Source organism: Pectinophora gossypiella, chromosome 1, assembly GCF_024362695.1.
Source record: "Pectinophora gossypiella chromosome 1, ilPecGoss1.1, whole genome shotgun sequence".
Lineage (NCBI taxonomy): Eukaryota > Metazoa > Arthropoda > Insecta > Lepidoptera > Gelechiidae > Pectinophora > Pectinophora gossypiella.
The window spans coordinates 17,906,965-17,923,474 of record NC_065404.1 but is presented as its reverse complement, the minus strand read 5'-3'; the positions used below and the strand labels follow the sequence as shown (position 1 = coordinate 17,923,474).

Genomic DNA, 16,510 nt, shown 5'->3' with positions numbered 1-16,510 from the left:
TAATCAATCGGAACCAAACTGCAGTGGAGAAGTAACAATAATATTTTCATGATAAATATATGTTTATCCTATTTTTCCAGTAAATAATAGGACGTTACTATTACTGTCCTAAAACAAATTGAATGAAAGAGATAGCTGCGTAAACAATGTTATGTGTGTTAATGTATTGTGTGTACGTTGTTCTATCATCTGATTGGTGGGTGAAAGGTTGCATAGAGGAATAGGAAAAAATTCCACAACAAGTTTTATTTATTATTACCACATAAAAAATTATACTAAATGTTATTACCAAGCCCATATGGTCGATATTAGGTAATACACAATAACGTGGGCTCAGGTAATCTATTTTAATAAAAACAAAATCTTAATTATTCCGAAGATAATTATCACACAAGTACATAATGTAAATGCACTTCCCCTCTTTATACTTTCAGCCTCATTTAACAATATCTTATAATAAAGAGGAAAGTTTAGTTCAGTGGTTCTGAATATTTTAATGAAAAAGGTCATTTGAATAAATGTATCGAAATTCTTACTTGCACTTATATTTGTATTTTCTCTAATCAATTTGACATGTTGTCTTAGGATTCATTTAACTACTCAATGTCGACAACAATTGCCAACTTAGCACAGGATGTTACAATCAATCTTGTGTCTGGGTGCCCTCGTCATTACCCGTTCTTCTTTATGTATTTCTTCTTCTTTTATGTATGTAAACAAATAATGTGTAACTTTGATAATTATTGTAGCCCTTGGTGTGCCAATGAAAAATGAGTGTTATACTATATGATGAAGTCTCACAGTCCTTTCGACTATAACTATCGTTGTTGTTCAAGAGCTTCGGAAATGTGCTCTATGGTGAGGTCCCTGTGAGGCTCTTATAGCCAATCTTGATGTTGAGCTCCATCAGAAATTTATTCTTGTGTAGTTATTTTGTTGTGAAATTGATAGTAATGTGAAATAGGTATTTAATGTACTTGCTCAACTTCAACTTTATTATTTAGAACTATGTATCTATTCTAGTACAGTATAGTATAACCATATATAACATACATAATATCGATTCCATTCTTGAGAACTGGTGAAACTTGTTTAGCGAACAGTTATTATTCTTATTGTTTTTTACATGATAATATCAAAACGTTTGGTGGAACGCAGCGCTGAGTTTATCAGGAGACGGCTGTGCCTCTGACTGCCTTTATTGGGATTAAAGTCATGGGCAGCTTAATTAGCTTTTGTGATAACAATGTATGTACTTTATTCATTAATGAATAATCATATTATTGGTACTCGTTTCAATTTAAATGTTTCATTCCCAACTAAACTTTGAACATCTACACTGTTAAAAACCTCTCGAACAAGGAGCGAGTATAATTATGAGATTAAACGAACTTACCTGTAAGTGAAGTTCTATCTCAATTATACGAAGCTCCTTGTTCGAGAGGACTCCCTCCCTTCAATTTTAATATCCCGCCCTAAAGCTTCCACAGGTGATGGAGTTGTCCTTTTTTTTTTTTTTGGTTTGGTTTTCCCCGAAGGGTAAGGCAAAGGGAACTATGCCCATACAGCCATGTCTGACGTATTTTTTTTCTTGATGATTAATGAAATGGTGAAAGGTGATGAATGATGATGATGAAACCTAAGCCCCCACCCTCGGAGTAGTTTCCTACTCCGAACCCCAAACGAATTAACTCAAAAGTCCGCATAAACTTTTGAGCTATGAAGCGGCTTCCTAGCACGAAGCGAAAATAGGCAGATACACTTTGTTTATTGAATACTCCAATTTAATAACACTCGCGAATGTCTTCCGACTAACTTAATGCGATCATTAACCACAAAACACCACTTCGTATTAATTATTTAGATTATTCAATGAAGAAAGCAACTGTCCCGTTCCCGTTTCCCGCTAAAAAAACGATGGAGTTGTCCATGAAACATGCTTTAAACATAATGACATTAGTTGACAGGTGCGCTCGGAAGCGGGAAACTAACTTTTTTTTTTAGCTTTGGATATGAGCTTTGAAAATTGTGACGATGCTGGAGCATAAGACGTAGACTACACTGTTAAAAACCTCTCGAACAAGGAGCTTCGTATAATTGAGATAGAACTTCACTTACAGGTAAGTTCGTTTAATCTCATAATTTTAAACGCGATAAGAACCCGTTATTGTGTGTTTTAATTATAGAAATCTGCTTCAAAACTAGCTGTAATGTGTGTGCCTTATCATGAATATTTGCGACCATTCTGTGACTGATTATTGAATAGTGTTTACCTATGCGAAGCATTACTGATTCCTGTTATCAACAAACTACTGTTTAATACTAAAATCTTAAAGTGATATAATGGCAGATTTTAACTTTAAAAAGTGTTTTTATATAAAGTTTTGATTTTTGGATTGTTATTATAAATTCTGGACGTTCAGGGTGTTAGTCACACCGTACCGAATACTAGGATGATTCAGCTTATGATATTGAGTTAATATCAAGTGGAATTTTCGTTCGGAAAAGACATCATCATTAATTTAGGAGCCACGGTCCTGTTGGTGTAGCATTCTTCATTTTACTTTTTTATGGAATAATAGGGCAGTCGTTTTCTCTTGCCTTCTGCTCCAAAAAAGCCAAGCATAAGTATGGAACTGAAAATTATTTTAAAAAGAACTATTTATTTTTAAAGTTGTCCAACGGAAAATTCCACTTGATATTAACTTAGTATTCGGTACGGTGTTACTAACACCCTGTATATTGTGCTTTGCTGATGATTTCTTTATATATATTATAAAGTATATTAGCTACTGCATGTTTTAGGTACATAATCTGTAGGTACAGGCCTCCAAATCAACCGCACGTGAGAGTATATTTACCACGCTGCTCCACTGCGGGTTAGTGGAGAAAGTAAAGATTATACAGGGTGTTAGTGACATCGTAACGAAAAAAAAAATGGAACGCCTATTTGATTGTACTAAAAACGATGGTGGGTGTTTTTCTTGTCGCAAATGTCTAATTAAGATTTTCAATTTTTACTGTGCCGCAATGTAAGTCGAACAACGCGCCACACAGACGCTAAACCTACGCGCGGCTACGTTACGCGTGCGTAATACGATGTTGATATCTAGGTAGGAGTTTTCATTCTCTTGTATTTAGATGTTTAGTGGTTCAACGTTTAAAAATTGTTGAGTTTGTTGAAGTAGAACACCTACTACCACGATTTTTCACACATGGTACCTACCTACCAGTTATTAAAATGTTCCTAACTTATTAACAATAAAAACCCTACTCTTACCTTACCTTAATTGTTATTCCTTCGGATGAAGTATCTAGGTAGGTACCTACCCTAGAACATATCACGTCACGTAGGTATGCAACATCGCGTTTCCTCCGCGGTAGGTAGGTATCACACGCACTCACAAACACAAAACCTTGCTCTTTAATAACACATCAACAATCTTCCATACTTTTGCGCAGTAAATGGTGATCCATCATCATAGTCGGCACTACTCATTTACAGAATAAAACAAACACAAAACACTCACAACCACGAAAAAAAATATCCTCGAAAAACATCACGCGATTCGGGTCTAGGTTAGTATTCGACTGAACGGAAGTTTACGGAAGCGCGCGGCGTTAGCGCAAAGCATCAAAGGCGCCGACGACGCGCCGGCCGCGGCCGAGTCGAGCCGACGACTAGAAAGAGAGAGAGAAGTATGTTTATGGCGCAAGTGACAGAGAAAGAAATAGTATCTGTTCGGAATGCCTACTTTATTGGCGCGCGTTGCCCTTGACCCGTGCGCCGGCTATTCACCTGTGCATAGCTGAAGTTGTAGATACGTTATTATTATTATTGATGACATTGATAAAATTTAATAATTAGTAATTTTTATTTGTTTATTTTAAGTGTGGGTTCTATGCAGCTTAAAACACAATATGGGACTGAAAATATCTAAAATTTTTATGAATTTTGCGACAGGAAATTCTACTTGATACCTATCAACTCAAAGAAATACCTAGTATCTGTTCGTAATGCCTACTTTATTGGCGCGCGTTGCCCTTGATCCGTGCGGCTATTCACGGCCGAGTATTCATCAAGATAGATCAAACAAGCCCTAACTCGGAGGTCTTGCGTCCCAGGATCCTTTACTTATGTCTTAGAACCTTCTTGGCCTATGTGGTCCAGTGGTTGAGCGATGGGCTCATGATGTGGAGGGTCCGGGTTCCTATTCCGGTGGGGACATATCATAAAAATCTGTTTATAAGGCCGTTGGTTAGGACGTTACAGGTTGATCACCTGATTGTCCGAAAGTAAAATGATTTGTGCTTCGGAAGGCACGTTAAGCCATTGCTCCCGTCTACTACTTATGTAAGTAGGTACGTAGCCGTTACATGAATAGGTATTGTACACAGAACAGGATAGGTTTAATTAGTTCTTTACTGATGATTTAACAATGAGATTTAAAACCACGAATAACTTAGTACTTATTTACCTCGGTACCAACATGTAACAAGAAAAAATAAGGTCACTCCTCTTGGACAATTTTTTTCTTTGAACATGCCGACATTGCCTACGCGGCGGAGTTGCCGAACTATCGATAGGTAGATTATCAATTGTTGAACTTGAAAATTGTCTAAACTATCGAAAGTAGTGATAGTACATTTAGATCGATACTAGCGATAGTCGATAGTCTTGCTTTGTAACAATAATGGTAGGTATTGATATAAGAGATCTATCGATAGGTACCTACTATTGTTTTTTTTTTAACTAGGTACCTATCGATAGAATATCGATAGGCAACACTCTGGCGGAGTGTCCGCCCAATTCTAGACGCGACCTCGCTCGATTTTTGTGTAGCGAGGTTTTGCGTAGGTACTTACATACTGAGTTGGTGGATGATTGACGTAGTAAGTAACTAATTACCTAATCTGTGGTGGTTGTGTTAGTTGGTTGTTAGGTATTCTAATGACAACAAAGAATACAATTATTTACTGTTTCAACTGTTTTAGGTAGATAATGGCCCCGATTCCTATGAGTAAATGAATGAATAACCCGGCCGAATCAAAAAGGTATCTCGCTGGTATGCAAACCGTTTGACGTGTGCTGTCAACTTAATTCTGTCGGTTGTTTTAGGTTTCTGCTTAAAATTGACGTGTTGTGTGAATTTTATGCCTGTCGATTATCCGTCCATTTAAGAATAAGAATAAAATAAATTTATAATTTACGATAGACAGAGAAAGAAATAGGATCGGTTCGTAGTGCCTACTTTGTAGGCTGCGCCGCCGCTGCGCCGCCGCCGCGCCGCTGCCGGAGTGCGGAGCGGGGCGTGCGGAGTGGGGCGTACGGAGCGGGGCGCACGGCGCGCGGTGCGTGTGGCCGTTGGCCCGTTCGAGCAGCTGATTACGGATACCGCAAAATTGTTGTCTCCATTACATTGAAAATTTTCAAAAATTTGTCATTATTGTTTTTTTTATTGAAATTTGGGTTCTATGCAGCTTAAAGCACAGTATGGAATTGAAAATAATTAAAAACAAAACTCAAAATTTCATGAATTTTGCGACGGAAAATTCCACTTGATATCAACTCAGAATCATGGCCTGAATCAACCCTCAAAGTTTTCGTTACGACGTCACTAACACCCTGTATTTTGAGATTTTGAAATCGTATTGGAGGTTATTCTGTCTATGAGCTATACGGTTATCAACCATATTTTTCTTATTTGATTATATACAGACTAGCCTATCAAAAAAGTATATTTTTACAATGTTTTGTGAAAATGATGTAAAATGGACTACTTAAAGAAGTATAATTTATAAGAATGATTCCGGCAGACATCTACTTAATTTTTAGTTTGGCAATTCTTAAACTAGGTCTGTCTCTTTCTTCAAATATCGTTAGAGAAGGATAGCACTATTATAAGGACTGTCAAATTAAGTTTTATGTGCGCCAGGCGAGCATTTCTAATACCTATTTAATATTTGTAGTAAAACATATTTTATTACTCTATCATATTATTCTCCACTTTTAAACTTTATAAGTGTTATTACAAAACAAAGCCTAAAAGATGAACTAGGTTTAGAATATAGTCCCTGTCGCGAAAGATCCGCGATCGCAGATTCTGCATAGAACAATTATGACTTGTCAATGAGAGTAAAAACTAGTAGCTCAAATGTAGGTGCCAGCACTGTTGAGTGCCCCTAAATTTTGAACATTTGCAAAATGACAGTTCTCCATACTGTCCAGCTAAAAGTCGTAATAAATGGCTATAAAATGAAAAGCAACATGGTGAGTGTATCCCGTCTGAAGTAGGTATGAATTACGAAAAAGAAAAGCACCCATACTTTGAAAAAAGTAGTTTTGATTGAAAATAAGTTTATTTTCTTCTTTTCGAACTTAATGTATAACACTATGATTTTGCATTTAAACGGTGCTCAAAGGGTTATAGTGTAAAAACCAAAACAATTTTTTTGTTTAGTCAAATAGTATAACGAACTGTCAAAATTTAAGGACACTCAACAGTAGCGACACCTGACGGGAGAATTAGGTAGTTTTTATCCTCATTAGTTTTATTAAAATACGTCGACTTCTTTCGTAGCGCGGATAATTACTTTAAACCTAGTTTATCTTTAGACTTTATTTTGTAATTAGGCGGTTATTCTTTGTGAATCTTTAACTGGGTTTATGGGTCCAACCCTAGATACATTTTATACCATTTTACTTACCTATTTATAATCATAATTTGTGGTTTATGTACATAGTATTACTATTTTTATCTTAGTCATCTGAATTAAATTTTCTAACATTATTTAAGATTTTTTTGTGTTTAAGTATTAATTTAGTATAAGTTGTTTTACTTTTTCTTACAAATATACCTCTAACAGGCACTGTATTTTTAATTATTTAATATTGTTACTATAAGAAAAAACGAAACTGTTGAAATTTTACAGAATAAAACATCAGAATCACAGTTAAAGCATTTTATTTAACTTCGCAATAAAATATATAAAGTTAGACAAACAACATCTATCAGTGATTATATTGATTTCCAATGTAAATATATCCAAAGTGCTAAAAGACAGGCACAAATGTAAAAATACTTTGGAAAAGACATTGATTCATAATTGAGCTAAGAGCCATTTAATTAGCTTGCTATCTACATATTTAAAAATGAAGACCTGTTCTTTAGTCCCTCTAAATCTCGAGAACGGCTGTACCTGTATCTGGCTAATTTATGTCTTGAAATATTCGTTAAAGTCCAGGGATAGTTTGAACGGTGAGAAAATATGGAAAAGGGTGATACGAAGTTGACCGGGTCATCTAGTAAGTTTATAGAACAGATGTGTAACCCTTTCAGAAAGTTATCAGTAAAACGATTTCTCAAATCATTACAGTGAAATTGCCAAACTAAGTAGGTGAAACATATTTGCATTTACAATTCATTCCAGTCAAGACAAACAACCAGTTACAACTTTTGACATTTCTTGTGTTCATAATCTGTGTATACCTTTTAAAGGGTTATGATTAGAGTAACATATCTCTCGTCTCTTTCGCGCTAGACGATGTACTATATCTGTCCTGCTGTCATGCAACTGGTATAAATAACCAATGCTTCGAGGTTTGACCACTTAACAAAGAGTGTTTTTAATTGTACTTATTCTACTTATTGCATTTTTAGTAACTATAGTGAACTAAGTATATTTTATTCGATTGATGTACATGTTGCATAACATCATCATCTCCCTAGCATTATCCCGTTTTTTTTTTACAGGATCCGCTTACCTAACCACCGACTACTTAGTGTTGTTGTGGCTTGCTTAGTGCTATGTTACATAACACTAAATAATTGTAAAAAAATGGTTTGTATGAACACCATAGGTTGTTTTTTTTAATTTGACACAAACATGAGCATTTCTAAACAAATTGGACGGAAATAAATTCCCGTAATATGAGCCATGCTTTGAAACATTTTCTAAGTAGAATCTTTATGGGCCCCCCACACTAACGTTTTTCGTGCATGGTCTTCGTGTCAGAGTGCGTTAGTATAGGGGGATAAATAAATAACTTAAGACTAAAATATCGCAATGGAAAGTAAAGTTATTTACAAGATGTACATACAATAAGTTAATGCTTATGTTACTATCACAAGTCTATATCAAGGGTTAAGCTTAGAGCTACTGAGCGGCATTGAACAGTTGAGCCAGTGACGTGGTAGAGCTATTTCCGTAGATTATATTCTAAATACATGTGGTCAAAAAGAGAAAGGATCATATAAAAGATAAATAATACATACAATTGGGTGACATTTATGCTGGACAGTAAAAACAAAACAAAGATAGAGAATTTGTATTACACTATAACTCTTCTTACTTAACATAACATAACAAATACTTTATTGCACAAACAGGAAAAAACAAAATACAAAACAAAAGAGAAATAGAATTAGTACAATAGGCTTACTTATATACTTCTCATCAAAAAAATCGAAACACTTTGGAATTTTTGCTCAACAAAACACGAGCGTAATTAAATTTGAATTTCGAAAAAGCTCTATAATCATTGTAAATTATATATTTTATTCCTAATTCTCGTAGGTATTTAAAATATTTAAATAATCTTTACGAAAAATAAACTTGTGAACTGTTTTCTTTTTATTGTTGATAAGATTTTTTATAACTTACTACATTCTATACCGCCGTCACTGCCTCCTAATATACAATCCGCTTTACACATAAGTAAGTACACTTTGAGGTACACATGATAACATAAAGGTGGGTGTACAATATATAACATATTTAATACAAATGCTGTGATGTGATGAGTGGTTAAATGCACACAAATGACTGCATTCACTTAAACTTACATTCACTACTTACCAGTTAAGTATTGCATTGGTGCTAATTCCTGTAGACACCAATCAAATTTATTTTAAGTTATACCTGTAATTTTCTTATCCGCCGAAAAGGAAAGGGACGGATGGTTGATTTTAAAATGAATGAGCGAATGAATGAATAATCCGGGCGAATCAAATATCTCGTTATATTCAACTCGTTTGCATGTGCTGTCAACTTACTAATTCTATCGACCGATGCAAAAATTTTAGTTGTTTTAGATTTCTATCTAAAAGTGTCGTATGTTCCATAAATATGCCTGTCGATTCCTCTTAATAGCGGATAAGAAAATGACTGGTATAACTTAAAATAAAATGAGACAGTGTGTACAGAAATTAGCACCAATACTTATTCAAATTATTCGAGCCTTCTCTGGCAATGTTGGTACTACGCTTCGCTTCGACCACTAACACTGACTACTTAACATAGATTTCTTTCAGAAAGCATTGTATTTACTTTATTGCCCTCGGAAAATCATTAGTATGGAATTGCCTGTCACAATATTCCAAAAAATACAAATTGGGAGAATCCTTCGACCATGATGGCAAGTCAAATTCCAAGCCATCAGCATGTTTAAAAGAAGAAGCGTAGTGAGCAGAATCGCTTGTATATCCTAACGCGTTCAAGCCCTGGCTTTAAATGTTCCGGGACAGTACACCTACAGGCTTGGTCCTGATTTCAAGTGTCATACTATTATGAATGGAAGGTCAATGACCTATGATTTGTGTATCTGAAAGTTTTAAATAATCACCAGTGCTGAATCTCGCACCACTATTATTTTTCGCTTCGTAACTCACTCGCTTGGCTTGGGCAGACGGCAAGAGGGAAACCACTGCCCTATTTTACCTAAAAAGTAGCATGGAGAGGAATGCTACACCGACAAGAACGTAGCTGTTAAATTAGTGATGATGAACTCACTCGCTATCTACTTCACTTTTTTGTATCTATCTACTCAGCCTGTCTTACAAAGTCTTTATTAGCCTCGAACACTTCCACCATCAGTCTAGTCCCATCCGCCGGTCAACAGTGTGCCCGGTTGCTATGGCAACGCGGGTGGCGTGACCACTTGTTGTTGTTGCACCACGGCGCGCCGCCCCTGCGCCACCTCTCCTTCCCTCACCGCTTTCACTTTTAGGAACGCATCGAAACCGTATACCACCATCGCTATGTAGCCGAAGAACTGGAAAGGAATGACATGATTAGCCAGATTTTTTGACGATTTTCATAGTTTAAAGAATGGTAGGTATGATATCTATCTCAGCAACTAGGTCTATCAACCTCAGCAACCCTGGTGTCAGGGTTGTTATTGAGCCGCCAAAGACCCCTGACACCTCAAGTTACGACAACGTTGGTAAGTAGTAATCTGGACCAACGGCTTAACTTGCCTTTAGAAGCACGGATCGTCTTACTTTCGGGCAATCGGATGATCAGTCTGTAACGTCCTAACAAAACCAGGACACACAAGAGTAATTTTTGTGATATGTCCCCACCGAGATTCGAACCCGGGACCCGGATTGTGAGTCCAATGCTCATCCGCTGGATCAAGGAGGACTTACAGTTCAATAGGTACATACTTCACACAATATAAACGAAAAAAATATTCTTAATAATTATCTGACTTGAGTTTACTCATTTATTTCATTTATAATTAGTCGTAATTGTATTTTCCTTCCCTCAAAAGATATTCAACTCACAATTAAAAACACCTATTCAATGAACGTGTGAACCAACTACTTTGGATCATAAAATTACAGAAACAAAACAAAGGGACATGATCTTTATTTTTGCACTCATGTAAGTACCTATTCGTATAACACAGAATATATAACATATATTATTACTACGTACCTAAAGTATAATATAGTATTAGTCACGCGCTATAAACACCTGCGCGATAAGTCATTAACGTTGTTCTACTGTTTGAACAAGAAAAGGAATGATGATTGCATTGACGTGTGTTGTAAATTGTAATGCGTTTTACACCCACATCTAAGAACCTACACCTCACCTCACCGAGCCGAATCGCCGTCTATGATGGTCGAGCCAACCGTGTTAGTGAAAACTGCGCTTAAGATAAAATTAATAACTCATTGGTGCAAGTCTGGGGATTCGAACCGGTGCTTCCCGATTGAGAGCTGGGTACACAGCACCACAGTGACTTGAAAAGAAGTAGGTACGTAAGATTAGATGGCACTAAGCTGACCCCTATTACATGGCACTTAAACACAACTGGCGAGGAGCGGGTACACTTCTTTTAGACCAATGTGATAGGTGGTGAGCCGTATCGTAGTTTGAGATCTTATTACTTCTTCTATAGTGTGGGTTGTGAGGTGGAGTACCATCGTCATCAACCCTGGTGTCAGGGTTACTATTGAGCCGCCAAAGGCCCCTGACGTGGCTCATGTAACGACTACTTACTTACATCAGTAAGTAGTAACCGGGACCAACGGCTTAACGTGCCTTCCGAAGCACGGATCATCTTACTTTTTGGACAATCAGGTGATCAGCCTGTAATGTCCTAGCCAAACTAGGAATCACAAAGTGATTTTTGTGATATGTCCCCACCGGGATTCGAACCCGGGACCTCCGGATCGTGAGGCCAATGCTCAACCACTGGACCACGGAGGCTGTTATCTTATTACTAATAATTTATGACAAACTACATACCCCAGCAGCGGAATATGCAGCAGAACCAAACGCCACAACGATAGTCGAAGCAATCAGGTACAAAAACGTCAGTAGTACATAAACCACCAACTCAATCCTCAACCATGGTACATTATGGTACTTCTCCACTATATGGTACAGGTACAGTGCCAGCATGATGCCAGAAAACCACAGGCCTAGATGGGCCACTATGTTGAAGTAGACTCCGCGGCCGTTAGACCAGAATGCTGAAGATTGGATGCAGATGAAGCCCAAGAGATCCAATACCTGGAAGTAACACAATTGGCATTATTAAGGGACGGTGAAATGAACCACTAAATTGATAAACGTCTTTGTACCAGATTATATCCTCGGCGGATCGATAAGACGGCAAAAACAACAAATATCCAAAAATCAAACAAACATTACATTTAATGACAGCCTGAAGACCAGCTAGTCGCTGCCCAAGCAAAGAATCCGCGAAAATCTCGATGACCAAGCACACCCCAGACACTTTACACTAAACACCTCGTTTTACATAGACATTACACATATTATCGTGTGCGCATCTGTGTATGGGACTAATGTAGAACTGAAGGGGGATGAGGTAAACCTAGCTTGGCCCCTGATGGAGAGCGGAGAGTTTCCGTTCTATACGTAGTATTATTCTATGCCTAAAGCCTCGTATCCACTAGGCGACAATTAACGCGCAACACGTAAAACGCTCAACATGTACGGCAACGTTGCACAACAGCACGCGACGTTGCCAGCTGACGCGCAACATGTCACGCTGCTTGTTGTTTGTTTAGAGAGCATTGTTAGTTGAGCATCAATTGTTGTCGAAGGCAGACGTGACACGCAACAACACTAGTTCCTCTGGCGACATGTTGTCGACGACAGACGTGTAGTAAATGAGTAGACAGACGACGTTGTTAAACAAAAGGTCCGCGCTAACTTTCAACATGTCGCGCGTCAAATATTCGAAATATTGCCAAGAGGACACGCGGCTTAAACGTTACGCGAAACTTATGAGACTGGCTGAAATAATCGATCATCCAGGGTATTTGCAAAGCCCCATTAAAACAGTAGAATTATTTAAAAAAAAATTAGACAAAATTGTATGAATGCATTATTTATTACAGATTCTGAATGAAATTCAAAAAAAGAAAAATTCAAAGGAAGGAAAGAATGAATTCTGAATCACTACTTAACTCACCTAATTCAAATAATTATATATTAATGTTAGCCTATTTAGTAGTATTGTAACATCACTACCTACCTACTCAGGAGTGTAATATTTCATTATTTGAGTTAATTGTTATTAAATTTCAAATAGGTATATACATAAACAAATTCATTTAATAGTAAATTCATTATTTTCCTTAAACTATTTGCTTGATTTAGTTAATGTTGTAATTGTTCCTGTATTTCTTGCCTAGAATATGAATACCTACATCAGTATAGTTCCCTGAAAACATGCGTGAGGTCATAATGGTTATAGTCTATAAATAAATTGATGAGTTTTCTATGTAACATGTTTACAGAGACTATGAGTTAACAGCATTGGAGCAGTGTGGTGGAGTATGCTCCATACCCCCATCGGTTGATTGAGGAGAGGCCTGTGCCCAGCAGTGGCAGTGGGTAGGCTGTTTATGTTATGTTGTTATGAGTTAACAGTGGTGGCCCGGTGCCTTCAACAAACATCTGTTCACACTAGGTGTCACAGACAGCCCCCTGTGCAGAGCCTGCATGGAGGCGGAGGAGACAGCGGCTCACGTTCTACTGGAGTGTGGAGGAGTCGCCAACTACCGGGCCAGGCACCTCGGCCTGACGGGGTGCCTCCCCGAGGTGGTCAGCAACGTCAAAGGACTGTTAGACTTCCTTGGGGAACTAGGCTGGCTGGAGTAATCCAGCCGCTTCAGGTATCACGCAAAATAGGCGCACAGACGTCGAGTTGCGGAAACCGGCCCGCGAATACCAATACCAATACCAATACCAACAGTGGTGGCCTTAGCAAAATATTTAGGTGGTGCGAGACCACACAGTGGTGCCCCTCAAAATACAGTTTTTTTTTTTTTGTGATTTAATTAGTTTACGGCCACCAAAAAACCTTTCTTAGACTTTCTCTAGTGTGGGTTGCATTTCATCAACCCTGGTGTTATAAAGTTAAGAGGAATAAAGTTTAGATGGTTTAAATGTACTTACAACAACAGCAACTTTAAGCATGCCAGGAATGGTCTTGACGTATGAGGGGTCAAACCAGGGGTCAATGATGAACACAGTGTTCTGTGACCCCATGGTCATTGGAGGCGCTTGCTGTGGAGACCCCATATTGCACATCTACCTGAAATTTTGCTTTAAGGTGTGAAAAATGTTGCAAGAGAATTGGAGAGGCCTTTGTTCCATAACCCCCCTTTTTGCTTTGCTGCAGTTGGGTAAAAAATGAAGCATCTTACAACCTACATTTGCTAAGATAAGACAGACAGGAGTAGTACCAACTATTACTAATGATTTTACTTTCTGTAATAAACTTTAAAGTGCAAAGGAAAACATTTTTAACTTGTTTTAAATTCCCAAATCAGGTGGGCACTCTGACAGTCACATTCACTAGAAAACTACCTACTAATAGACAAACAGCCTCTGAATTAAATTATTAATTAATTTGTATAATATATTATAGAGATTCTTCATGGTTCATACAATAAACAAAACAAAAACATTATGAAAATGTAACAAAAGGTGGGCTAATCTCTAAAAGAGATCGCTTCCAGGCAACTCTATGCCAGATCTTGTAGTGTTATACATAAACAGTGAATGATCTACCCGATTTGGGATACTGGGCGTGTCTTTGCGCTAATTATGGGTGCGAAACAATAGTTATTTCAAAACCTACTTGTTAACAGCCTGATGTACATTTATAATTAAATCATAAAAACTCACCGTGAATCTAGAGATAAACACTGCGTGGAATGAAACAATGAAGCTGAGAACAACTGAACTGATAAAAGATTGGTTTCCGGCTTCCAGATAAGCGAGGATGCTAAGTGCAACGCAACGGTCACCTCTCCTTGACACCAAATTACGTTCTGAACGGCGATAAATGTGTCAGTGAGTCATATTTACTAATAGCAGACCGAACTTCGTGTGTGGTTCTCCGACAGACGACCATCGCTGACCACCGGATTTGTAAACTAATTACGTCTATCAAAAGTTTTTCACACTTGCACACTTCATTGTCTCACAGGTACAACATTTATTACGCGGGAGTTAAACGTTGAATACATAAATAAAACTACGTTTTCTGTTAGTTTTTGATAATAAACGATAACAAAGATAAATAATGTACGATACGATACGTTAACTGTAAAATGATAAGTACGTTCCAATTTTCATATCCAAAAAGTTTTATTCAGCTAAAATCAGTAAAACCGCGAAATATGTGGGAATTACTTTTCTAGAAAAGTTTATGTTTCTGTTATTTGTTTGTAAATTATATAAATACTCTGAATTCGCTAGACAGGTCGCAACGAGTGGCACGATTCCTAAAACATATCGGCGTAAACTGGAACGTAGTCAGATTTCGTTCAGAAAACTCGTAAAAAAAAGCAAGTACAACAAGTATTAAAAATTAAAAAATATTAAATATAACATTACATACATCACTCCTGTATCCCCTAAAGGGTAGGCAGAGTGTATTGTAGAAGAAAAATGTAATGTTATGTAGTGCAGAATGTAGAAGAAACTAAATAAAAACATCAAAAAGAGGAAAATAAGTCAAAATAATAAACGTGGCGCGAAAGAAGAACCGTGGATTTTAATGAAACTTCAGCGACGCTGTGCGGAACTTTTTTCGTCTGGCTCACTCTAGGAAAGTAGTAGAGTGCGTGATGAATATTATTTAACATTGAAAAATATTGTTTGGGCTTGGTGAGCCTTAGAATTAGAAGGTTTGAGCAAAGTACTTCTTTAATTTTTGTATCGCACACGCACACATTACAATCTTGCGTTTTATTGCAACATGAATACGGCGGAGATAATACTAATTTCAGAACGTTAAAAAAGTGGGTGGATGTGTGTGAATGTCACTTTGACATTTTACTTTCAGTCTGTGGGTCAAAGACCTTGTATAGAATAGACGGATAATATTTTAGAGTGACGATCAAACTATCACAGCTCTCTTTCTTCCCTATGGCAACAATCTCTGTGGAAAAAAGAAACAAACATAGACAAACACCGCTGTCTAGAACGTCAGTGTTTACCGTTTTGAGATGTTGTGGTAGTCAGCTGGATACCAAACCTGCCGTTAGTTTTTTGGTGTTTTGGGACATTATTTTAACTTTTTGTATAAACAATCTGTGAAATAGTTATTCATTATGAACCATGGCTTGCGTAGCTATTGGTTGTGAGAGTAGAATGGGTGTTATAATGGAGAACGATCAAACAATGTCTCACCATGGGTAAGTTATCGACCACATAATACATGTTTGTGTGCAAGAAATACATTACCTGGTCTGGTTTTTGTAAAGTTTATTGAGCCCTAAACACGATGCAGACGCATATTTTCAGCAAAGCCGTCACATTTGTACAAATAATTGATTTCACATTTTACGTTAATCAGCTTTGACAGATCATGTACCCAAAGTATTATAAGTAGTGTTGTCCTTTGATATCGATAACATAATATTATGTTTGAATGTAACATCTACATGTTGCGTTATTCTATTCACATTTAATTTATTTTTCGACCTGTTTCCGATTTGGACGAAGATTACATAAAGATATTGTATTTTCCAGATTTCCTAAATATCCTAATTTACGAAACAAGAAATTAAGAAACAATTAGATTCAGACCATGAAACGAGATAATTCTCTCTTCTGAAGGACGCCTTCTCCTTATTTAAGCCTGTGCTAATTACATTTCGATGTATCTTGCTTTCTATCGAGCAGGATACCAAACAAAAATATTACATAGAGATGCAGTACCAACAAT

At 37.1% G+C, this 16,510-nt stretch overlaps 2 protein-coding genes across 2 annotated transcripts in view; one reads left to right on the top strand and one right to left on the bottom strand.

Annotated features, from left to right (window-relative positions):
• The window catches only part of LOC126370589 (beclin 1-associated autophagy-related key regulator), a 336,054-nt gene that overhangs the window by 63,588 nt on the left and 255,956 nt on the right, over positions 1 to 16,510 (top strand). The gene's annotated exons all lie outside the window — the stretch shown is intronic.
• Positions 6,949 to 14,874, bottom strand: LOC126371042 (CKLF-like MARVEL transmembrane domain-containing protein 4). The gene is made up of 4 exons (XM_050016249.1): positions 14,461 to 14,874; positions 13,726 to 13,864; positions 11,542 to 11,808; positions 6,949 to 10,054 (listed from the first exon to the last, which is right to left on the bottom strand). Exons 2-4 carry the CDS (start codon positions 13,858 to 13,860, stop codon positions 9,914 to 9,916), a joined length of 543 nt encoding a protein of 180 aa, XP_049872206.1. The 5' UTR covers positions 13,861 to 13,864; positions 14,461 to 14,874; the 3' UTR covers positions 6,949 to 9,913.